The sequence below is a fragment of the Grampus griseus genome, assembly GCF_964374135.1.
Source record: "Grampus griseus genome assembly, chromosome: 11".
Classification (NCBI taxonomy): domain Eukaryota; kingdom Metazoa; phylum Chordata; class Mammalia; order Artiodactyla; family Delphinidae; genus Grampus; species Grampus griseus.
The window spans coordinates 7141048-7165268 of NC_139005.1; the positions used below are offsets into that span (position 1 = coordinate 7141048).

The following is a 24221-nucleotide window of genomic DNA, read 5'->3' on the forward strand; positions in this document are numbered from 1 at the left end:
AAAGATTATGGTTGAATCTAAGAAACTGAGCCTTTCCGGAAATGCTAAAAACAATTTCTGCTCCCTCATTACTTCATACAAAAATAGGAAGTATGAATTTGATCATTATTCATGTAAAGATTATCTTATAGAGTGACATATCATTGGCTTTGGTTTTAAAAATATACTTCTGGGTTTGTTTTTAAAAATATACTTCTGGGTTTATTTCCCTGACTAGATTAAGTGAAAAGCAAAGTTGTTGTGTGTGTTATGAATTTCTTAGGCTGTGTCTGGCACATAGTGACAGTATATTGAATGACAGCATTTTTTTTTTTTTTGCCTCTCACTGTCGTGGCCTCTCCCGTTGCGGAGCACAGGCTCCGGACGCACAGGCTCAGCAGCCATGGCTCACGGGCCCAGCCGCTCCGCGGCCTGTGAGATCTTCCTGAACCAGGGCACGAACCCGTGTACCCTGCATCGGCAGGCAGACTCTCAACCACTGCGCCACCAGGGAAGCCCTGAACGACAGCATTTTTCTTAACAGACAAGTGGCCTGTTAGTTAATAGTCTCATACTCCCTATCCACAGTTTCACCTATGCAACCTGGTTTTCTTGGGCAGTGCATGGTTACTGTGAATTGGGATCCTCTGCTGGGCATGCCCGCGACCTTTTCTCTGTGCCAATTTCCCTATGTATTTTGCGTCAGATTCTCATTGTGTTCATATCTCTGTGATCAAGCTTTCTTTGATCACAAAATGATTCTCCTCTTTTCCTCTTTAGATTGAAGGGAAGTACTTCATGTTCCAGGAGATAGTATCAGAGTGGAGTAAATAGCAACATTTTAGTTCTGTAGACTTTTACCCCCTTTCTTCTGAAGGTAGTATATCATATAACACTTTTGTACCTCTAAACGTATCTTTCGTGAAAATAGTTCACCATCCTAGGTTACTCTGTGTCAAAACATGCAGTAAACACTTAGTTAACACCCTAACTACATTTCTCAGTTATGGTACTCTCAAGTCCCCCTGAGGTAAATCAGCAAAAAAAAAAAAAAAAAAAAAAAAGCAGACCCTAAAGATTGGGAAAGGAATGCTGAAAAGAATTTGTTGGCTGAGGGGACTGAGAAGGGGTTGTGATCTGCAAGAAGGCAAACGTGTTAGGACATACTCTCTAACATCTGGGATATCTGGTGTAATAACTGACTAAGGTTATTTGGAAATGAATCTTCCATATAAAGTATGGTTTATCACAGGATATTGAATACAGTTCGTTGTGCAATACAGTAGGACCTTGTTGTTTGGATATTCTGTTATATAGAATGCACCTGCTAATCCCAAACTCCCACTCCATCCCTCCCCCAACCCCCCTCCCTGAAGTCTGTTCTCTGTCTGTGAGTCTGTTTCTGTTCTGTAGATAAGTTAGTTCATTTGTGTCGTATTTTAGATTCCACATAGGACATCACTTGGTATTTGTCTTTCTCTGTCTGGCTTTATGGATAATCTCTAGGGCCATCCATGTTGCTACAAACAGCATCATGTCATTCTTTTTTATGGCTGAGTAATATTCCATTGTATATACATACCACATCATTACCCATTCATTTGTGGATGGATATTTAGGTTGTTTCCGACCTATTCATATTCTTACCCTCCTTTGTGGAGGAGTTTTTCAACCTTCCTCACTAGAGGGAAATTACCAGCAACATCTTAAAAAATCTTCTACCCCTTCTCAGCCATACTGAGAAGAAACACCCTAAAGTGTAAATGAAAAAAAGTGTAAAACATTCATTTTACACAGTTTGGAAATTTACAAAATGCTCGTAAGTCTATTATCACATTTCATTCACACAGCAACCTTGGGATATACTCTTTTCATAACAAAGGATCAGAGTTAGTTAAGTAACTAGGTTAATTAACAAGTGACAAGGTTTACACTGGTTTCTAAGCGGCAGAGCTGGCTGTACCACGGTGCCCCGCCTGTATCTTAAAATCTGCCTAAAGCCTGGAGAATACATGATGTTTAAAAATTGGCCTCACTACCTACAGAGGCATTGTCCTTACTCTGTACAGGGACAAGGACCTTATGGGTGTTTACGGTCTTTGTCCCCCAAACCTTTGCCTCCGGAGGGAAGACTACGGTTTGAGGGTACTCGAGGGGGAGGCGGTCCTCAGGGCGGCGCGGGAGGTGGGCGGGGACGGGCGGGAGGCGCGGAGGCGCGGACACGCACTCCGCACACTGCGCCTGGGAGACTCGGTGGGCTCGCGTCAGGGTTCAGAGTGTGGGTGAATGGGGCTGGAAGAGGGACGGTGAGGGCGGGGAGGGTGTACAAAGGAAGGGATTCACCACGCGGTTTCGAGTTGGGAACAAACCTCGCCCCTCCACCCGTTTCCCTTTCTCAGTGAGGACGGTTTGGGGGCGGGTGGGGAAAGCGCGTCCTCGAAGCGCTCTCGCGCTCCCCTTTTCCTTCTCGCGCGCGCCCCCATCGCCTCTCCTCGACCCCAGAGGCCGCGAGGGTTGCGTGCGGAGACGGGACGCCTGGGGGTCGGGTCCCGACGCAGGTGTCAGATCCGCTTGGCCAGGTTTGGCCGGCTGGCTGGCCCGGCCCTTCGCTCGGCCGGCCCTCGCAGCGCCGCCGCGCCTGGAGGGCGGGGCCGGGGCGCGCACGGGTCCTCGGCGCGCACGGGTCCTCGGCGCGCGGGCGGACAGCGCGCTTCGCCTAGGTCTGGGGGAGCGCGGGGCGGTCTCCGCCGGCGTCGCGCGCGCTGTGTGAGAGCGGGGTCGCGCGCGCGCACGCCAGGCGAGTGAGGGAGTGTGAGGGAGTGAGGAGCAGTCGGGTGTGCGTGGGTGTGGGTGTGGGGGGGGTGAGTGTGAGTGTGTGTGTAGGTGTGTGTGGGGGTGTGTGGGGTGAGGGAGAGCCAGACCGACCGCGCGGCTGTGAGAAAGGGGGCGAGTGGGCGAGGGCGCCGGGCCAGGCTGTGGGAGCCGTGGCGGCGGCGGCGGAGAAAGGAGGCGGCTCCCGGCCTCCCGACCCCATCCCCCTCCTCTCCTCGGACTTACTGCCCGCCCGGCCGCCCGCCCGCGCCGCCCTCGGAGGCCCCAGCCGGGCGCCGCCGGCCGAGAGCCAGGGAGGAGTCGCCCCAGCCAGGTGAGCGGGACCCTCGCGTTCCCTCCGCGGGGGTCGTGGCGAGAGGCGGAGGCGCGCCCGGCCCCCGCCGCCCGTGGCGGCCGAGTTGGGCGGAACGGGCTCCAGACGAGCGGGGCCGGGCCCGGGAGAGGACGGGGCCGTGCGCGGCTGGGGCCCGGGGCTTGGGGAGGCCGGTGGTCGCCTCAGAGCCGGGGACGGCGGGGCGCTCGGCGGACCCTGGGCTGGGATTCTGCTCCGGGAGGGGCTGAGGATGCCGGTGGGTGCGGGAGGCTGGAGGGAGGCGGCGGCCTCGGGCGGGGTGCAGTGTGGTCTCCCCTCGGCGAGGGGGTGTGGTGACCCTGGGGATGCGCGTCGGAGCCACACACGCGTGGCGCAAACCTGTCTTCGGCAGCGTGGTGATCTCTGCCTCCACTGCTGCCATCAGACAGATTCCTGTGGTGTGTGACCGAGGCGGGAGGGGCTGGTATTGGTCCCGCAGTTATTCTGTTTTAATTCCACGCTTTCCTCCTTACGTGTACATTTTTAGAAGAGTGACAGCCATTCCTCTTTTTCTTTTGAAAGCCCTCTGAATAAGATGGGTGACAGTAATTGCTTGTCTCGTTTGATTTTTTTTAACAGCATTTGACCGTGATGCAGATCTCCCCCCCCCCGCAATAAATCCAAAGTAGTTAGGGGATAATTACTTCAGATTTGCCTTACTAATTTTTCCTTATCGCTGATAGCAGATTTGTCATCCCCTGTATTTTCTCCCATTTGTGTTTACGGATAGAGATGGGGCGTTAATTCTCTTCTGTGAGTGGGATTATTATAGTAACCGTGTTGAATGTAACCTCGACGTAAATTCTTTGCTTGTGCCGTTTTCTTATTAATTACAGGAATTGTTCCCACATCTTTGTGGAGTTGGGTTAAATTTGAAGTCTGTATTGAAACTGCATGGGCAGCCTAATATGGAAGGTTTTCCTTTTGTGGGCTTGATATTTTGATTATATTTATGGATGATTTAATTTTTAACTGTAACCATTAAAATGTAAATGTTATTTATTTTAGATCTCATTTCATAGCATCGGATAGTTGTAAGGTCTTTTTAAAAAGAAAAAAACGATTTCTTTAACGATTGACTGTCCAAATACTTTAACATATTCACTTGAAATAAAACACTCTGAAATTTTAGTCATGGAGAGTCACCGTAACTTCTGGAATGAAAAGCTCTAATGTAGTCGTAATATAGTTAGATTTCTTTTATAATGGTTACTGGATTTAGTTAGTGTGTCAAAGGGGAGGAGGCCTATTTTGTTTTGACGTAATCTTTTGTTTATTCCAGTCTATCTTGGTTAGGTATTAGTTTCCTTCCTTCATGTCATAGACTTAGTTGTTAGTTTGGCAACATGGCTGTTGATGTTTTTCTCTTTCTCCGTCTCCCTTGTTTTCTCTCTTGTCTTCTCTTACCCCCGCCAGGTGCTGGAGTCTGCTTGTCAGGCAGGGAGGCAGTCTGTGGGATCCTGAAAACAGAGCCAAGAAGGGGAGCAGCAAATTGAGTCACATTCAGCCCTCTACTCAGTGAAGAGCCACTTTTCTCTTCCTGCCTTTCCCCCTGTAGGGGGTAAGGAGCTGTATAGCTAACCTTCAGACTTTTGGCTATGAGCTAAAATTCCACTTATCTTAGTTCTAGTTGGATAGCTTTAATTTTTTTTTCATGTTTCCTATTGAATATGATAACATCTGGGGGTGCAGGGGAGAGTGACAAGAAGAAATTACCCTTTTTTTCTTTTCCCTTCTCATTCAGTCCCCTCTTCCTCACCTGAGGGAAATACCAGCAATATCTTGTAAATCTTCTACCACTTCTTAGCCATACTGTGAAGAAAGTTCTAAAATGAACATTCTTTTTTTCTCTAAACACCAACCAAACCTCATGCATTACGTTGTTGGGGCACAGGATGAAACATACCTTTTAAATTATCTCCCAATCCTTTCTTTCCCCAATTTGTATTCACATGGGGTTTGCTACTGGGGTAATTCACTCGACTGATCGATCTCTCAAATCCTCTCCCCTCCCAATGAGCTAAAAGACCGAGCACCATGAATACTGGAATAGATTAGGGGAATGGACAGAGTAGAGTGAGTTGTTCCACACTTTGGGACATAGCTTTTATCATCTTCTTCTGGGGAGCAGGCATAGAGACCTAAACACAGAAAATGGGTGGAGGAAGAACTTCTGTACCCACAAACAGGCCATGAAGAGTGAGAAAACCAAACATAAAGTAAGGAGGGTGAGTTATTGTATGTTGCTTGCTGACAACTCTTTTTTGGGGGTGGATTTGTAGAGAGATTTTATGGCTGATTAGCTTACAAAGAATATTCTCTGCAAGTGGGATTAAGTCATAAGCATTTGAGAAAAGAGCCTTTAGAATTGTTATAGTTACGCTATTGAGGGGTGGGTAGGTAGTGATAAGAACAATGAAGAAAGTAGTATTTTTAGATGTTAGCTGTACTGGCATGTGCAGTTGTTTCAAGAGAGGTTGAATCGGGGAGATTAGGTACAGGTGTTGGGTAAATTGTCCTGCATTACTTGGGAATTTTCCTGCTTGTCATATTAAGTGTTGTGAAGAAATAATATAGTACCTCCAAAAATATCTGTACATAATATATTTTAGATTTATGTGCCATATGTATCTGTGTAAATGTTTGGTTTGCAGAAAAGGACTGATTTTCTGGCTTCATGGTAACTGATGCCATGGTGTCATTTTCAGTGTTTTCTTTTCCAATGTTTTTTCCTTTTCAAAATTGTCTTGGAGGACAAAAGTCACAGAGCTAGCCAGATCTACTCCCTTAGAGCCTGGTCTGCACGGAACCCATCTGCTTATATATCTTTTTCCCTCTCCTTACTGCCCCAACCCCAGGCCCCACTTTAATTGTTAACAAAGGTTGTATAGTGATGATAGAAAGTAGCAATAGCTTTGGGTTGGTTGTTTTTTATGCGAAACTGAAAAAATAAAATTTTAAACAGCTACGTTTAGATACTATGTTGTACAATTTGCCTGATGTTTAATTTTGAAAATAGCTCTGGTTTTTTGATACTCCTTTGTCATTCAGCATAACAAAGTCCTTTAAAGTAACTCCTAACCCTTAACCATGTCCTTTTGAGGTTCTATGCTGCCCATTGGGGATAATAGTATAGAACACAACAGATGGGGATTCTGCCCTCATAGAGTTTACTGTCTAATTTCATTGGTCCTCTTGTTTCGAGAGAGGTTGAATGGAGGGCGGGGGTGGGGGGCAGATTAGGTACAGATGTTGGGTAAATCGTCTTTCATTACTTGGAAACTTTACTGTTTGGTCCTTTGCCCTGTCAATCACTTCTCCCAGCAATGTCTGGAGGAGTCTACTGGATTGTGAATTGATGAATTAGCAGAACAAATTTGTGTAAATGTTTATATGCCAAGTTTATTATTATTATTTTTTACTACCTTTCTTTCAAAAGTGGCAGCACACCACCAAGTTGTGATTAAAAAAAAAATAATCCAAACCTACCTCTTAAATGTTTTTGCTTTATTCAGTTCCTTAACAGTCCCTTTTTGTTTCCCTCTCTCCATCTCTCTCTCTTTTAACCACTTCTGATACTAGCTCTTAGCTTCATTTTCTTAGAAATATAGAAATAAGGTCTCCAAGATAGAGCATGGATTTGCTATAAAAGATCAGACCGGTTCTGTCTTACTGCTCTGCTGTCCTGTATTTGGCAGTATTTCAGACTTTGATGCTTTATCAGAAAACTACATCTTGAAAATTCATGCAGGTTTGCCCAAATACAACAAACTTGGAATTCTTCCCTGATGCTTTGGAGTTCTCAGTTGTTAGCTTATTCCTTTGACATGTGATGTAGTTAGCCATATCTGCAAAGCCTTCTTGAATGTGTTAACAGCTTCCCAGCCCTTTTTACAGCATAGTGTCCAGAAAGAAAATTTCGAAGGAAGGCCTGACATTTAGCATGTTAAGTGTGATGAACTTTGAGCTGTACTGTGCGTTGCATCTCAGGAACATTTTTTAAATTTTGTACCACATTCCAGAGATACTTTGATGTAACATTTCTCTGTTAAGTGAAATCATTAGAAATGTTATTTGGATTCCAGAGAAAACTTAGGTTTTGTTTATACCACAGACTATTTTAGGAATTTTAGTAACAAAGCTACAGGTTATTTAAAGGTAACATATTTTTTGGACCCTTTAGTTGGGAATGTGTAAACATTTGCATGTTAATTTGCTCATGACAGTTTTTTTCCTTTTCCAGTTTTCTTTTTATTGTAAAATACACACAATATTTCCGTCTTAACAGATTAGTGGTATTAAGTACATTCATATTGTGCAGCCGTCACCATGGCCATCTCCAGACTCTTTCGTCCTGCATAACCGAAACCCTATACCCATAAAACAGTAACTCCCTAATCTTTAAATGCCCCAGCCATTAAGGACCATCATTCTACTTTCTGTGAATTTGAGTACTTTAGATTGTGGGGCATAATGTCGTCAAGGTTCATTCATGTTGTAAGCATGTATCAGAATCTAATGCCTTTTTAAGGCATTAGATTCTGATACATGCATTTTGCTTATTATTCATCTGTCAAATGTACACGTGGGTTGCGTCCACCTTTTAGTTATTGTGAACAATGCTGCTCTGAACATACGTGTACAGATACCTCTTTGTGACTTAGCTTTCAGTTCTTTTGGGTATATACCTAAAAGTGGAATTGCTGGATTGTATGGTGATTCCATTTTTAATTTTTTGAGGAACTTCCGTAGTGTTTTCGGCAGCTGCTGCACCATTTAACATTCCCACCGGCAGTTGGCAGGGCTTCCAGTTTCTCCACGTCTTCCCCAACACGTGTTATTTTCTGTTTTTGGGGGGGTTTTTTTTTTGTTTTTTTATTGTAACCATCCTGTGAGGTAGTTTTGTGTTTCAGTGCTTAGTGATGTTGAGCATTTTTTCTTATTCATGACATTTTATCATCAGATCATTTTTAGTTCTATCGGGGCTGGGGGTTTGTCTCTTTTGTTAACCATGGTATCTTTAGGGAGAGTGCGTAGTAGGCACTCTAATATTAATTGAATGTATTATGCAGTTGAATGCTTAGTTTTGTGTATTTAGTAGTTTATCTTTTTTGGCTATAATAAAGAATCCCAAAATATCATGGAGTTGGAAGTTTATTTCTTCCTCATGAAAAAGAGATAGTAAGCAGTTTAAGGCCACAGTACTGTGCAGTTGTCAGGGATTCAAGTTCTTCTAACACTTAGCTGCACTTTTCCTAGGGTCGACTCTTGTCCTCTGTGCAGGTGGTTGTTGGAGGTGTAGCCATGACACCCACATTCCAGGTAGCAGAATGGAGGAGGGGCGGAGGAAGAGTACATCTCTTTAGCATGCTTCCTGGAAGTTGGAGTGCAGTACTTTGGCTGAGCACTCTGCGACCATATCTAGTTGCAGAAAGGCCTACGCAATACAAATGCAGCCTCTTAGTCATATGGCACTGTGCTCAGGTAAATATCAGATCTGTTATTACAGAGGAGTAAGTGGAAAGTGGATATTGGTAGGCAGGTGGCAGTCTGTGCCATAGAGTGTGTGGAATTTGAAGGGACTCTGGGCTCTTCTACCACTTTCTAAGTTAGACAAATGACCTCTCTGCTAGTGCAGCCTCACCTGCCCAGTGAGGACAATAATGTGTCACAGGGATGACTGTGAGGATTAAGTGAGAAGATACAAGTAAACTGCCTAACACAGTAATTGGTACATATAATTACTCAAAAGGGATTTTATCCAAATTCCCTTCGATATCTTTAGATATAGTAGAAAAAGAGTACAAGGGACCATATTGAGTATGTATAGGAAAATGGTTATCCTCTCATTTTTCATGCAAATTCTTGTATATCATTTTTTTAAGAAAAGGTATTATGATAGAGCTGTAAGGAGAGTATGAGTGAATGTGTCATGTAAAGTTTGGAAAATCAGATATTTGCTCTGTTTTTGAGGTATACTCTTTCAAGAATAAGTAGGGGACTGTCATCCATTTCTGTCACTGTAAAGTCAACTTTGATTAATACCTAACCTGCTCCTGCTTTCACAGCCTTACAGTCTAACTTCAAGTTAATGTGCTAAGGAAAATGGCACCCAGACAGTGATATTTTTAAAGTGGCGTCTTAGCTAAAGGATGAGCCTGTGGAGGAACTACCGAAGTTTCAAAGGGACATTGTTTTAGTGGATGATGGGGTAACAGGTTTAACACTATTAATCGGTTGTCTCTGAGACTTCTGAGATTTTCATTTTGTCATTCATGTTCTGTACCCCTTTAATAAGTACACCCCCCCACACACACACACAATGGGGTGTTCCTACCTTTCTCTCATCTTCTTAATGCTTTTGTCCCTCTGCCTCTTACTCCCATTCATTCTCATTTCCTGCAGTAATTCAGATCCACCTCCGAAAGAGACACTGGATAAGACAAGGAGAGGAAAGAGGGTAAAATTTCATATGTATCCCAGATTGTGTTTTGTTGTGTTTTGGATTTTTTGGGGAGGCTGGGAAGCATTAGAACTTACTGAGATTGAGAGAAAAGCCTTGATAAACAGATCCTTGGTTTAAAACCTTAAGCATAACAAAGTAGGTGTTAAAAGGTACAATTAAAGTCAACATAGGCATGTGGTATGATTTGGAGGGAGACTGTTGGGATTTAGAAAATCTCTGGAAATATAAGCTATGCTACTTAGTATTACTTAGTTAAAAAAAAATTTTTTTAGGTGCATTTCTTAACTCTCTTAACCTTCATTTCTTAATCTGTAAAATGGTTACTGTTAATACCGAGGTTTAATTTGAAATAGTGTTCATTCAACTTTTAGTTTTAAAATAGCCCAGTATTTGGAGTTTGATAAGCATGTCATTCAACATCTTTAAACATTATGCTTCTGCTGTGGCATCTATTTATTATATGTGTGTGTGTATATTTTTATATATATATATATATTTATCATCTGTATATATATTATCACACACACACACAGAGTTGACCCTTGAACAGTGTGGGTTGGAACTGTGCAAGTCCACTGATTTGTGGAATCTTTTTCAATAAATATGTACTGCAGTACTTTACTTGCTTAACTGAGGCAATAGTGGGTGGCATTTAGTTAAGGATGCCCGTTTAGGCATATTGAAACAAGATCTGAAATTCAGTTGAACTCCTGGTTGGAAAAATATATTTAGTAGGTCAATGATAGTAGTTGAAACTGGACTGAGAATGACTTTTCTAGAGAAAGGAAAGAAGGGTTTAAGAATGAAGCCCTGGGGATTATGTACAGGGGGAAAGCCGTCAGGAGAAAACAGTTACAGGAAATAATAGTGAAAGAGTGCCCGTTCACACATTTGTTATTTTCTGTGCAAACCTAATCCTCATCCAGGAGAGAACGACGTCATTGAAAGTACAGCTGTAGTTATTGCCAAATTGAGTAAATTCTAGTTTTTATATTTAAGTATGTATATATTCTCTCCTCCAACATATTTTCTTTTTCAGTCTTTTGATTCTAAGTTCATTTGGTATATCTTATCTGGAATAAAGAATTTTTCTAGCAGTAAGAGATGCCCTTAATATCGTCAGATGGTAGATTGTGATTTTGCTTTTTCTTTACCAGAATAATTACCACTGGGAAGGGGGCCTTACAAGAAATCACCTTGTTTATGATTCTCATTTAATTAGCCTTGCCTGGAGTATTTGAAGATGACAGTCATAAAAATTGGTGTGCTTATCCAGAAGTTTTCACGGGAAAACTATCTCTAATATAAAATTAAATTTTATAGATTTCTCTTTATTTCAAAAAGGCTAGTTTAGCATTTATTTATTATCTGATGTTTATATATTATTTGGTACTTCTGGAGAAATAAAAAAATAGAGAATTAGTAGATCTGATTTTTTTTTTTTATATTTTAAGAGGAAAAATCAACTCCTATGTATATGTGGACGTTTGCAAATGCCCTATTGATCTTACACTGTTGGAGAATAAACTCTTTCCCTACAGATATGTTATTGGGTAGCCAAACCTACTACTTTAAATGTCAGGGGAAAAAAGGGGAACCATTTTACTTTACAGGGGACTCTTTCCTGTCATTGATTGATTGCTATGTGGCTTGCGGGATCTTAGTTCCCCGACCAGGGGTCAAACGCATGCCTCCTGCAGTGGAAGCACAGAGTCCCAACCACTGGACGACCAGGGAAGTCCCTCCTGTCTTTTATATATTTATTTATTTATTTTGCGGTATGCGGGCCTCTCCCTGTTGTGGCCTCTCCCGTTGCGGACCACAGGCTCCGGACGCGCAGACTCAGCGGCCATGGCTCATGGGTCCAGCTGCTCCGTGGCATGTGGGGTCTTCCCGGACCGGGACACGAACCCGTGTCCCCTGCATCGGCAGGAGGACTCTCAACCACTGCGCCACCAGGGAAGCCCCCTCCTGTCTTTTAAAACAGTGGATATGATATGAACGTCAGTACTGACCTTTTATTGGCATACTTTGTGCTCCTAGGCTGTGTAGGTTTACTGTTAACGCTTTTGACTTTTTATCAGCTTTTTTGTTTTGTCTTTTTCCTTGATATTAACAGATGGGGAAAAAAAAGAGAAAAGTAGATGTTTTAAAATCATAGTCAGGGAGGAGATACCAACCTATTGGTCTCTGCCTGGCCTATAGGAATGCATTGGTGGCCTTTCAGGCCAGGAGGGCTGTTGGAGATGCAGAGCCTCTGCTTTGTGGCTGGCGTCTTTACCTGTTTCCTGGGTATTGTTAAACGTGAATCCCAACGGAACAGTCTGAAAAAGGCGAACAGTCACTACAGCAGTATCCCTGGGCACCAAGGATGGTCAGCCGCTCATCCTCCCATGGAAACTGGGGGGGACCACCGGGCAGAGAAGAGGTTGTGCCCTTTCACTCCCTGGCAATAAACTGGTCTCTGGAGATGACTAAAATTATAGTAGATAAAAAATCTAGACAGGTGTTACTTGAAGATACCAACACCAGTCAGCTGAGGGATGTTAAGCACACTTTGTCTTTTAGAAACTGGTGATGTCATTTACTTGTACAGGAAGACTGAGTTGGAATACAGTGTCGCATACCTCTACAAATTTTTACAGGAAAACCAGGGCATAATGCAAAAATCTTTTGAAAGTGATAAAGAAAATGTATTCTACGTGATCAAACTGAAGATACCTCAGTTCAGGACAAGGTGACAGCTCCCATGGTACCACTTCTTCTGTAAGGCGAGAGCATTCCTCCAGTTCCAGATTGGGGGCTGTGGGCATCCCCCCTGAAAGAATGTGGTCCAGTTGCGGCCAATGATGCTCTCTACCTTTGCTTCATGTCTTCCAGACAGAGAGGGGAATCATTTTCTTTCTTAGAACCCTAGGTTCATGAGGATTTCGAGCCCTTTCATTAAAAAGAAAATGAAAGGCGATGGGGAGCCTGATATGAGTCTGTTGTTAGTTGTTGGTTGCACACCAGTGTAGAAACACCCAAACTTTACATGAGGATATCAGGGCTGTGGCCATGAAGCCAGACAAGATGGATATGCCCATTGGCATCATCTCTTAGGAGTTGCTGCATGACTGTGAGATTGCAGTCCTAGAGTGTTTTTATTGTCTGGTTATAGAATCACTGAAAACACCATGTTGTGTTACGGTTGTGGCCTGGGCATTTTCCTGAAAGCTGACATGCCATAACTGCTTCCCAGTTGCCAGTGGCTATAACATCCCATCCTGATTTCTACTGGGTCCACAACTGCCCTAGTAATGCAGTGCAATTTCATGCAATGAAGTCAGTCATAGGACAGACAGTGGTCAAGAACTAAGTGTCAGGGGAGGCACAGACGTGGCTTCGGAGTATTGGAGGTCAATGACAGGTTGCTTCAAAACCTACCCAATTGTAAACATTTTAAGGGCATTTTTATAGTTCCCCTCTCAAGGGAAACTGGACATCTCTACATTAGATGCTCTGGTGTGACTTGTGGAGCTTTTCCTTCTGAGTGAGACCCTTTCCATTCGCCTGGAAGGCCACATCCCATGTTCCTCATGTGTGAATTGAGCTCCAGTCCCCTGATGCCTTTGAGACTGTGGGTCCCCAGGCAGGTGGGTGAGTGTGGTAGGCAGGACAGGTCAAGGTCTTGAGGGAGGGGGTGGTGTGTGTGTGCGTGTGTGTGTGTGTGGTAGTGTCTCTGTCCCATGATGTTCTGCTCTTACTGTGTGCATCTGTGGAGCAGGCCCTTCTGGCTGAGACTGTGGAAAGCACGTGAACGGTGCATAAGGGACCAGTTCCGGCTGCTGTGATGCTGGAAGCCGTCCATCTATATGGCCGTTGCTTCCTCTATTCCTTGCCCTTGTCCTGTCCTTCTGTGTTAGGTTTGCCATGTCATCTGGGATAATATTAGAAATCACCTATTATGCTTGTTAGTAAAACTTGTAACTTTTTTCTTCTTCTCATGAAAATGACTTTCAGTTGTCTTGCTCATGATATAAACCCTGAGAAGCAGAACTCTTGGTGACATTCTAGTAAACAAGCTATGTTTGTTTAAGAAAAATTCTGTTTAAAAATAGAATAAAAACAGTGAGTAAGAGCATGCTGTCTCCTGACTGAAAAACAAATTTTAGTGAATGAACTTTGGCATTTATTTAAATAACTTTGGCAGTTATTCAAATTTTTCCCCCCACATTCTCAAATTACTTATTTTGACTAAAGTTGCTATGTGAATGACATCATTGTTGATGCTCATCTAGTAATATGTGCTACCATCTGATTTTTAAGCATACCTATAAATGTTTATAAGAAACTATACATATATGAAATAAAGGAAGATAATTGAACAATAGCTATAGATACATGAATATACATAATTTGTTCGAGTTTGTAGTGACGGAGAAGACAGGGTATAGTTCCTGTTTTTCATAGCTGGTATATAATCATGGTGTGATTTGTGTGAAAGCAAAAAATTGAGTAGTTTCTCGATTTACTTTGTATGTATATCTTCTCTTCCAGCTAGAAGGAGCCTGTATTCAGGAGGAAGTAATCCCAGAAAAGGAAGAACAGGCAGAGCAAGATGTGTAGCTCTGTGGCCGCCAAGTTGTGGTTTTTGACAGATCGTCGAATCAGGGAAGACTATCCCCAAAAAGAGATCTTACGAGCATTAAAGGCCAAATGTTGTGAGGAGGAACTGGACTTTAGGGCTGTGGTGATGGATGAGGTGGTGCTAACAGTCGAGCAAGGAAACCTGGGTAAGTCTACAGTTAAGTAACTTCTTTGCATTTTTACTTAGAATTTGGTGACTCTGCGTATTTTAGGAATAATTAGGGCAAAGGATTTGTTAATAGCCTTATTATTACTAAGTATCATCTAGTCTAAAAATCTAGTATATTTTATGGAAGAAATGGCAACACCGGTATTTGTTAAATCCCGTATTGTATTATTTAGGAAATAGTTGGGAGGGAAATTAAAGATAACCTACTAGTTTTCTTCCATCATTGTTTTCTATTTTTAAAATGCCTTGTTTACAAGGTGCCTCTATGGGGGAATTTGTACCCCATCAGGGTCCTTTTAGTAAATTGATCAAAATCCATGTGTAATTCTCATTTTCTTTTTTCTTTATAAGATGCTTTATATGTGTGGTGTTAAATACAGCTTTTCTTTCTGGATAAAAGTGTCCAAATGATTTGACTTAATTGGTGATAAGTATTTTTAATATTTTCAGTAGTTCATATTGTTTTCAGATTACTAGGGGAAGATATTTTGGAAACGTGTAGAAATTCTTTAGGACTGACTTGCAGGAATCTTTAAGCTCTGTAAAAGGATTTGTTACAGTTAAATTGGTCCTTTCTATTAGGGAGAGGTGGTTATTGTGAGAATTAATAATGCAGAGTACAGATCTGCTTTTAAGGTAATTTCACTCATGGGCTTATTTCAGCTTTTCTGTCTCTGTCTCTTTTGACCTAATGCATCCTTAAGAGTCATTTATGCCACAAAATTCTGTTGCTTTTTTCCCCCCAAGCCACAGCTATTCTGACTTCTACTTCTTACTGTCCTGGGTCAGGATCTTAGGGCCCCAAATTTTAATGCTGCAGCAGCCCTCTAAGTCTTTTTCAAAAGTCTTTCCTTTCTAGCCCTTTCTCATTCATTAAACACTACTTTTATCATCTTAACATGATAAAACCTTCAGAAACTCTCTACTTCCCTATAACATTAAATCTAATCTTATTTTAAAGACTTTTCATTGATGCATGTCCCATAAATCCAGGAGTTTCTAGGTTTTTTTTTCACATTTCGCATATTTTGAATTACTTAAATCTCATACCATCTTGTAAGGAAGGTAATATTATCATTTTACAGGTGAGGAAACAGACTCTTGAAGAATTAAGTGGATAAATTAGAATAAAATTCCTCTTCTCACATATTGTTAACTCTGCTGTAAATGCTGCAGATAGACCATTTGTCCAACCTTGTCTCTTATTAGTCTGTATTGTTTGCCTTGGGTCAGTATGTTCACTATGAAAGCTCAATGTCATTTGTGCTCATTGCTGTTTCTTTGTCTTTGCCCATATATTTCAGTACACCTTAATATTTCTGGACCACAGTTAACTGTGATAACTGTGGATAAGGGGACTGCTGCATTCTCCTATAATATTTTTTATTTCTGTAGAATCGGTAGTAATGTTCCCCCTTTGATTTCTGAGTTTAGTAACTTGAGTCTTCCCTCGTTTTCTTAGTCCATCTAGATAAAGTTTTGCCGATTTTATTGATGTCTCCTGTATTAGTGTCTTCTTTTGTGTTTGGTTGACATTTTTGTAGAAATCTTTACATTCCTTTTATTTCCTTTTGTGTATATTTCATTTGCTTTTTGCGTTTACCATGGGGATTACATTTAACATCCTTAGGTTATACTACTCTAATTTGAATTTATACCAGCCAAACTTCAGTAACATGCAAACACTCTGCTCCTTTACCACTCTGTCTCCACCCCTTTCATTTGTTGATGTCACAAAATTACACCTTTATTCATTTTGTGGCCAAAAATATAAAATGATAATCCTTTTAAATGCACCAGTCTCTTAAGTTATATAGAAAACAAGAGTTGGAGTTACAAACGAAAGTTATAGCAATACTAGCTTTTATACTAATGATTGTTTATTTTTTCTTGAATTATATTGATCTCTAAATTCTGAAGTACAGTTACAAACTATTGTTACAGTAATGTTAGCTTTTCTAATTGCCCATTTATTTACCTTTATTGAGATATTTATTTTTCCATACGAATTTGAGTTACTGGTAGATGTCCTTTCATTTCACCTTACAGGTTCACGAACTCCCTCAACTTCTGCTTTTCTGTGAATGTCTTAAATTCTCCCTCTTTTTTTTTTTTTTTGACCTCTTTATTGGAGTATAATTGCTTTACAATGGTGTGTTGGTTTCTGCTTTATAACAAAGTGGATCAGTTATACACATACGTATGTTCCCATATCTCTTCCCTCTTGCGTCTCCCTCCCTCCCACCCTCCTATCCCACCCCTCTAGGTGGTCACAAAGCACCGAGTTGATCTCCCTGTTCTATGCTCTCCCTGTGCTATGCGGCTGCTTCCCACTAGCTATCTATTTTACGTTTGGTAGTGTATATATGTCCATGCCACTCTCTCACTTTGTCACAGCTTACCCTTCCCCCTCCCCATATCCTCAAGTCCATTCTCTAGTAGGTCTGTGTCTTTATTCCCGTCTTGCCCCTAGGTTCTTCATGACCTTTGTTTTTTCTTAGATTCCATATATATGTGTTAGCATACGTTATTTGTTTTTCTCTTTCTGACTTACTTCACTCTGTATGACAGACTCTAGGTCCCTCCACCTCACTACAAATAACTCAATTTCGTTTCTTTTTATGGCTGAGTAATATTCCATTGTATATATGTGCCACATCTTCTTTATCCATTCATCTGTTGATGGACACTTAGGTTGCTTCCATGTCCTGGCTATTGTAAATAGAGCTGCAATGAACATTTTGGTACATGTCTCTTTTTTTTTTTTTTGGGTACGCAGGCCTCTCACTGTTGTGGCCTCTCCCGTTACAGAACACAGGCTCCGGGCACGCAAGCCTAGTGGCCATGGCTCACGGGCCTAGCTGCTCCGCGGCATGTGGGACTTTCCCAGACTGGGGCATGAACCCGTGTCCCCTGCATCAGCAGGCGGACTCTCAACCACTGCACCACCAGGGAAGCCCCATGTCTCTTTTTGAATTATGGTTTTCTCAGGGTATATGGCCAGTAGTGGGATTGCTGGGTCGTATGGTAGTTCTATTTTTAGTTTTTTAAGGAACCTCCATACTGTTCTCCATAGTGGCTGTACCAATTCACATTCTCACCAGCAGTGCAAGAGGGATCCCTTTTCTCCACACCCTCTCCAGCATTTATTGTTTGTAGGTTTTTTGATGATGGCCATTTTGACCGCTGTGAGATGATATCTCATTGTAGTTTTAATTTGCATTTCTGTAATGATTAATGATGTTGAACATTCTTTCATGTGTTTGTTGGCAATCTGTATATCTTCTTTGGAGAAATGTCTATTTAGGTCTTCTGCTCACTTTTGGATTGGGTTGTTTGTTTTTCTGATATTGAGCTGCATGAGCTGCTTGTAAATTTTGGAGATTAATCCTTTGTCAGTTGCTTCATTTGCAAATATTTTCTCCCATTCTGAGGGTTGTCTTTTCGTCTTGTTTATGGTTTCCTTTGCTGTGCAAAAGCTTTGAAGTTTCATTAGGTCCCATTTGTTTATTTTTGTTTTTATTTCCATTTCTCTAGGAGGTGGGTCAAAAAGGATCTTGCTGTGATGTATGTCATAGAGTGTTCTGCCTATGTTTTCCTCTAAGTGTTTGATAGTGTCTGGCCTTACATTTAGGTCTTTAATCTATTTTGAGTTTATTTTTGTGTATGGTGTTAGGGAGTGTTCTAATTTCATACTTTTACATGTAGCTGTCCAGTTTTCCCAGCACCACTTATTGAAGAGGCTGTCTTTTCTCCACTATATATTCTTGCCTCCTTTATCAAAGATAAGGCGACCATATGTGCGTGGGTTTATCTCTGGGCTTTCTATCCTGTTCCATTGATCTATATTTCTGGTTTTGTGCCAGTACCATACTGTCTTGATTACTGTAGCTTTGTAGTATAGTCTGACGTCAGGAAGCCTGATTCCTCCAGGTCCATTTTTCTTTCTCAAGGTTGCTTTGGCTATTTGGGGTCTTTTGTGTTTCCATACAAATTGTGAAATTTTTTGTTCTAGTTCTGTGAAAAATGCCAGTGGTAGTTTCTACCTCTTTTTTGAATTAGAGTTTTGCTGGATGTAGGAGTTTCGGTTGGCAGTTTTTCTTTTAGCACTGTGAACGTATTAGACCCCTGTCTTCTGGCCTCCAAAGTTTCTGATGAGAAATCTGCTGATAATTTTATTGAGGATCCATAGAATGTGATGATTTGCTTCTGTCTTGCTTTTTTCAAAATTCTCTCTTTGTCCTGGGTTTTGAAAGTTTAAGTATAGTGTATCAACATGTGTCTGTTTGAGTTCATAAGGTGGAGACTGTTGAGCTTCTTACATGTTTATATTCATGTCTTTCATCAAATTTGGGAGGTGTTCAGTCACTATTTCATCAAATATTATCTCTGCACAACACCCCCCCCCCCCCGCCCCAACCTTCCTGGGACTCCCACAATGTGTAAGTTCACTGATTCTTCTGTCTGCTCATATCTGCTTTGAATCTCTCTAAGTGAATTCTCATTTCTGTTATTGTACCTTTCAGCTCCAGAATTACTTATTGGTTTCTTTTTTATGTTTTCTGTCTACTGGTATTAACATTTTGTTCACACATTGTTTCTTTGACTTTCTTCACATCTTTCTTTAGTTCTTTGAGCATGTTTAAGGTAGTTTCTTTTAATGTCTTTGTCTAATCTCTCTGCCATTAATTAGGACTTCAGGAATGGTATCTGTTGATTTATTTCATTCCTTTTAGTGGCCCTACTTTCTTGGTTTTTCTCTATGCCTTGTGAGTTTTTGTTGAATTCTGTACATTTGAATCTAATGTGGAAACTCTGGAAATCAGTCTCCCCCTTCCCCAGGGTTTGCTGGTTTTTGTTTACTGTTTTTGTTGTTTTGATTGTCATAGGCTGTCTCTGTACCTCAGATCAGCCTAAGGTGCAATCTTAATGTCTTCTAAGGTCTTTTCTGAACCTTTGCCTAGGCACTTGCAGTCACTTTTTAATTTTCCCCATATTTGCAGTTGAATGTCCTAGTGTTTAGTGTATGGCTTCTGAGGGGAAAAATTACAAGGGACAAAGGGGCAAAGAGGATATTTGAAGAAATAAATAAGTCCCCTGGAAGTGACTTCAGCTGGAAGGGGAGGGGCTTGTAAAAGTGGGAGGAGTGGTACAACAAAAATGGCTACTGGCCTCTTTGTCTGCACCTCTGATCAGAAGCTGCATCCAGCCATCAGAGCAGAGATGCCGGATATTTGGAGGGCAGCGTCCTAATAGACCACCCTGGCTCCTGCAAGGCATGTCAGCTGCTCCAGAACCAAGTGCAGTATTGCTAAAGAATGGGGGATGGGTAGTTGCTACTTTTCTAGAGCTGAAATCGATGAAAATTAACTGCACTTACCATGCCAGTATTTTCCTTCATTATCCTTCAACAGATTGACAATGCATTTGTTGTTTAGGTGGCGAGACAGAGTCCTGATGCTCCCTACTCCTCCATCTTCCCGGAATCCTCTCTGTACTCTTTTTTTTTTTTTTTTTTTTTGCGGTACGCGGGCCTCTCACTGTTGTGGCCTCTCCCGTCACGGAGCACAGGCTCTGGACACGCAGGCTCAGCGGCCATGGCTCACAGGCCCAGCCGTTCCGTGGCATGTGGAATCTTCTCAGACCGGGGCACGAACCCGTGTCCCCTGCATCGGCAGGTGGACTCTCAACCACTGCACCACCAGGGAAGCCCCTGTACTCATTTTTAATTGGTGTGTGTCTCTTTTTGTTTTGTAGTCTTGTATTATATTCTGGGGAAAAGTCTCTTACCGGATACATGTACTGTGAATATCTTCTCTCACTCTGTGGCTTGCCTTTTTTACTCTGTTAATAGCATCTTCTGGTCAGTGAAAGTTTTTAAATTTAATTAAGTATGGTTTATTTTTTCTTATTTTTTGATTAGTGCTTCTTGTGTCCCAGTTAAGAAAATGTATGTGCCCAAGAGTCCTTATTTTGAGATACATGCTGAAAACCTACTTCATAAAATACAACATTGTTAAGTGAAATTATTGTTAGGAAAAAGGGCGTATACTATTTTCTAAGGGGAGGATGGGTATGTGACTGTAACTTTTGCTGGTTTAAAGAATAGTTAATAGAAGGATAAATCATAATTTTCCAAGTGTGGTTACCTTTAGGGAAAAGAAAGGGTTCAAGAGGACAGGGATGCGCTAGACTACTGTGACTCTCAACAAGGTTGAAAGTAGGTGATGGTACATTGGATTCATTATAGTATTTTTATTTTCTGTTTAGGAGTTTTCTTAATAAAATTAAAATAAATGGAGAGAACGTTTGAACTGATGAAATTTTTGACTCAAGGATGGAAGGAGAAAGTTTGGAATTTAATCATTTTTGGTATGGCACTTTGATGAGATTATAGGTTGTTTCTTGCTCAAGTTAACTAGAGATATTTTAATTGCTTACAAATCAAATAACCTTCCCCGTGACAGAAATTAATTCCAGAGAGCATATTGCCAAAAATAGATGCTCAGAGACATGGTTACTTGGCATAGATAGGGCAGAAATCAATTAATACTACCTTTTTTATTTCAGAGTGGGAATCTCCTAACCCATGGTACACAGTGGTGAAACTGGTAATTAAGTAATTACTTTTATTCACTTGGAATCATGGTCTTTTTGAAGATAAAGCCTTGGAATCTGTTAGGTACTGCCACAGGCAACTTTTTTTAAAGAGTATGAGGGATTTGGAAACCTGATACTGAATGGCCTTCTGAAGGCATTGGGGAACTTAAAGCAAAGGAATGATGAGGAGCTCAAATCTCTAAATTCTTCCTTCAAGGCAAGTAACAAAATTCAGGGGCTTTCCAGTATTTAGGATTATAGGTCTAACCTAACCATTAGAGTATATTCTTGTTGAAAGGAGTCTTCCAGCTGTCATGCTGCTAGGGCTTTGGAGGGAATTCTTGTGATATAATGAAAACAGCTTCTGCTTTAGAACTAGTTAGATCTAGCTATCCTGGCTGATTTAGTTTTTAAACTAAACTCTTTTGCAGTTGGTCAGACTGGTTGTCTTGATACTGCTAAATTAAGTCTGCTGGTAAATTCTCTCCTTGACAAGTAGAGAAATTTCTAGATATCATGTAGTTAGGTCACCTGCTCTCGATTGCCAAAAGGAGGTTAGAACAGACTGATATAAATGTCTTTAACCTGGAGCCACTGTTAAAAAGTTTATTACTCTTTTTCAAAGTGGACAGGGGGCTTCCCCGGTGGCGCAGTGGCTTAGAGTCTGCCTGCTGATGCAGGGGACATGGGTTCGTGCCCCGGTCCAGGAAGATCCCACATGGCGTGGAGCGGCTGGGCCCGTGAGCCATGGTCGCTGAGCCTGTGTGTCCGGAGCCTGTGCTCCACAACGGGAGAGGCCACAACGGTGAGAGGCCCGCGAACCGCAAAAACAAAACAAAGGAGAAAACCAAAGTGGACAGGGACTTGACATTTAAAGGACATCACAAAGATACTTTGCTTACACTCTCCCCTTTTTTACATTAGTCTGTTGCTGGGAGACTGCTGTAACTTTTTATGGCTGGATTCATTAATAGCGACCTAAATGATACATTTCCCCAGTTTTCTTCTATACAGTTTTCTTTTAAACTATTTCAGTATAGATTGCTATCTTATGGGGGAAGAAAATGTAATTTTGGTTAGATAATAACATTTCATATTTGGATAATAGAAAAAAATTCATAAAGTTTTCATGTTAGCAAAATAGAAATATGTCTTCTTGCTTCTAATACTGAGACCTTATGCATCAGTTATCAAATAAATCAAGTTTGCTTGGGAGTTGAGAAAAAAAAGATGAAGAATCAACAGCTACCACATGTGCCGTCAGCCTACCCCAACCCACCATTGTAAACTAAGAGTAATTGATAGCCACTAACAATTATTAACCACTTACTATGTGCCAATCTTTATCAAATACTTAACATGCATTTTCCCCCATCATCCTCCTCAAAACTGTTTAAGTGGGGCTAGGACTTTATCCCAAGGCTCAGAGTATCTTAAAATAGATGCTCAATGTTTTTGAATGAATAAAAGAATGAGTGGATAAGTGGATGAGTCCTTTAAGGGTATTTTATCTTTTTATCACTTTCATGAAGTATTTTCTTCTGAGCCATTTTTTTCTATCTACAGAAAAGGTAAAGAGAATGTACTCAAACATGCAGAGCTTGAATGCCAGCATTTATAAAATTAATTAGAATTATTTAGCTAGTGGCATCACATTTTCTCTACATTTGATATGTCCTACCTGCTTTTTGGGGTAGGGTCAGTTGTCTTGACCCCCAGATTCTGTATTTTTTAAAGGTACTTAGAGCAGAAGCTGGCCAGTCATTACCTTCAATAAAAGATGTTTTTAAAACAGAGAGTCGTAATCTGACTTTCCTCATCTCTTTCTCCTTTTCTCTCTTTTTTTCAAACACATGATGGTCAGCTGCAAAGTGGCATTGTTCAGTGATAATGAGGCACACTGTTACAGTAGACTTCCTTTTGTTTCTTCCAGTACCACTGATGGACCTGGGAAAGGAATTTTATTGGTTCCTTATCGTTCCCCAAAGAGCATACCATTGAAGAGAAAAATTTTCTTGCTACCTGGGATTAATAGTGAGATAAGGCTTGGAAACAAATTGGACAGGAAAAGGATTGCTGAGGATGTTAAACAGGGGTAGTTTGATAGGAAACATAAAATATATCTTCGTAGGAAGCAGGTAAGCAGATAGAAAAGGCATGTATATTCTCAAAAGAATGGATTCTTTTATTCTTGTTTTTGATATTTGATAACTTAGATGTATGAGTTCTAACCCAGCCTTAATAAAGACTTTTTAGTGTTGTATATAACTCTTTTGAGAATTATCTGACCCTTGGTACTGTAAATTTCCATTACCACTTGTCCTATTCTCCTCAAAATTTGGGTAATTACTTTTCATCCTACATTTTTGGGACCTGGTGGGGGAAACTAGCCAGTGATTTTTTTAAGGTGATAACTTTTTAAATATTCATTTATTTATCCCCCCTGCCTGCGTCGGGTCTTAGTTGCGGCACATGGGATCTTCATTGAGGCATGCGGGATCTTGCCTTATGGCGCGCAGGCTCTTCTTTGCAGCGCGCGGGCTTCTCTCTAGTTGTGACATGTGGGCTCCGGAGCGCATGGGCTCTGTAGTTTGCGGCACTTGGGCTTTCTTGTTGAGATGCGAGAGCTCAATAGTTGGGGTGCGCAGGCTTAGTTGCTGCGCGGCATGTAGGACCTTAGTTTCCCGACCATGGATCGAACCCGCGTCCCGTGCATTGGCAGGCGGATTCTTTACCACTGGACCGCCAGGGAAGTCCCAAGCCAGTGATTTTTTTTTTTTTTTTTTTGCTGTACGCGGGCCTCTCATTGTTGTGGCCTCTCCCATTGCGGAGCACAGGCTCAGGACTTGCAGGCTCAGCGGCCATGGCTCACGGGCCCAGCCGCTCCACGACTTGTGGGATCTTCCCGGACCGGGGCACGAACCCGTGTCCCCTGCATCGGCAGGCGGACTCTCAACCACCGCGCCACCAGGGAAGCCCCAAGCCAGTGATTTTTTAAAAAAAAAGCTTAGGAGGACAATTCTCATGTGACGACAGTTTTGCATTTATAGTAGGCACCAGGTCCGTGTGGCTTAAGCCCTCTTGCTGCAATCTTTTTTTAATGTCCTAATGTAGATTAATTGATAAATAGATTTATAGTGAGTTGAGTATTTTAAAACGTTCAGAATTATCTCGTCTTTTTTGTTAATATAGCC

General features: G+C 41.5%; 1 protein-coding gene across 2 annotated transcripts in view; it reads left to right on the top strand.

Annotated features, from left to right (window-relative positions):
• RIMKLB (ribosomal modification protein rimK like family member B) overlaps positions 1-24221 on the top strand; it is a 45627-nt gene that overhangs the window by 6432 nt on the left and 14974 nt on the right. The window contains exons 1-2 of one of the 2 annotated variants that reach the window (XM_082667059.1): positions 2995-3124; positions 14169-14404. In XM_082667059.1, the coding sequence (XP_082523185.1) occupies positions 14230-14404 (175 nt within the window). In that variant the 5' untranslated portion in view covers positions 2995-3124; positions 14169-14229. Of the gene's footprint in view, positions 1-2994; positions 3125-14168; positions 14405-24221 lie in introns of those variants that run through there. The other variant, XM_082667058.1, reaches the window with a different exon arrangement.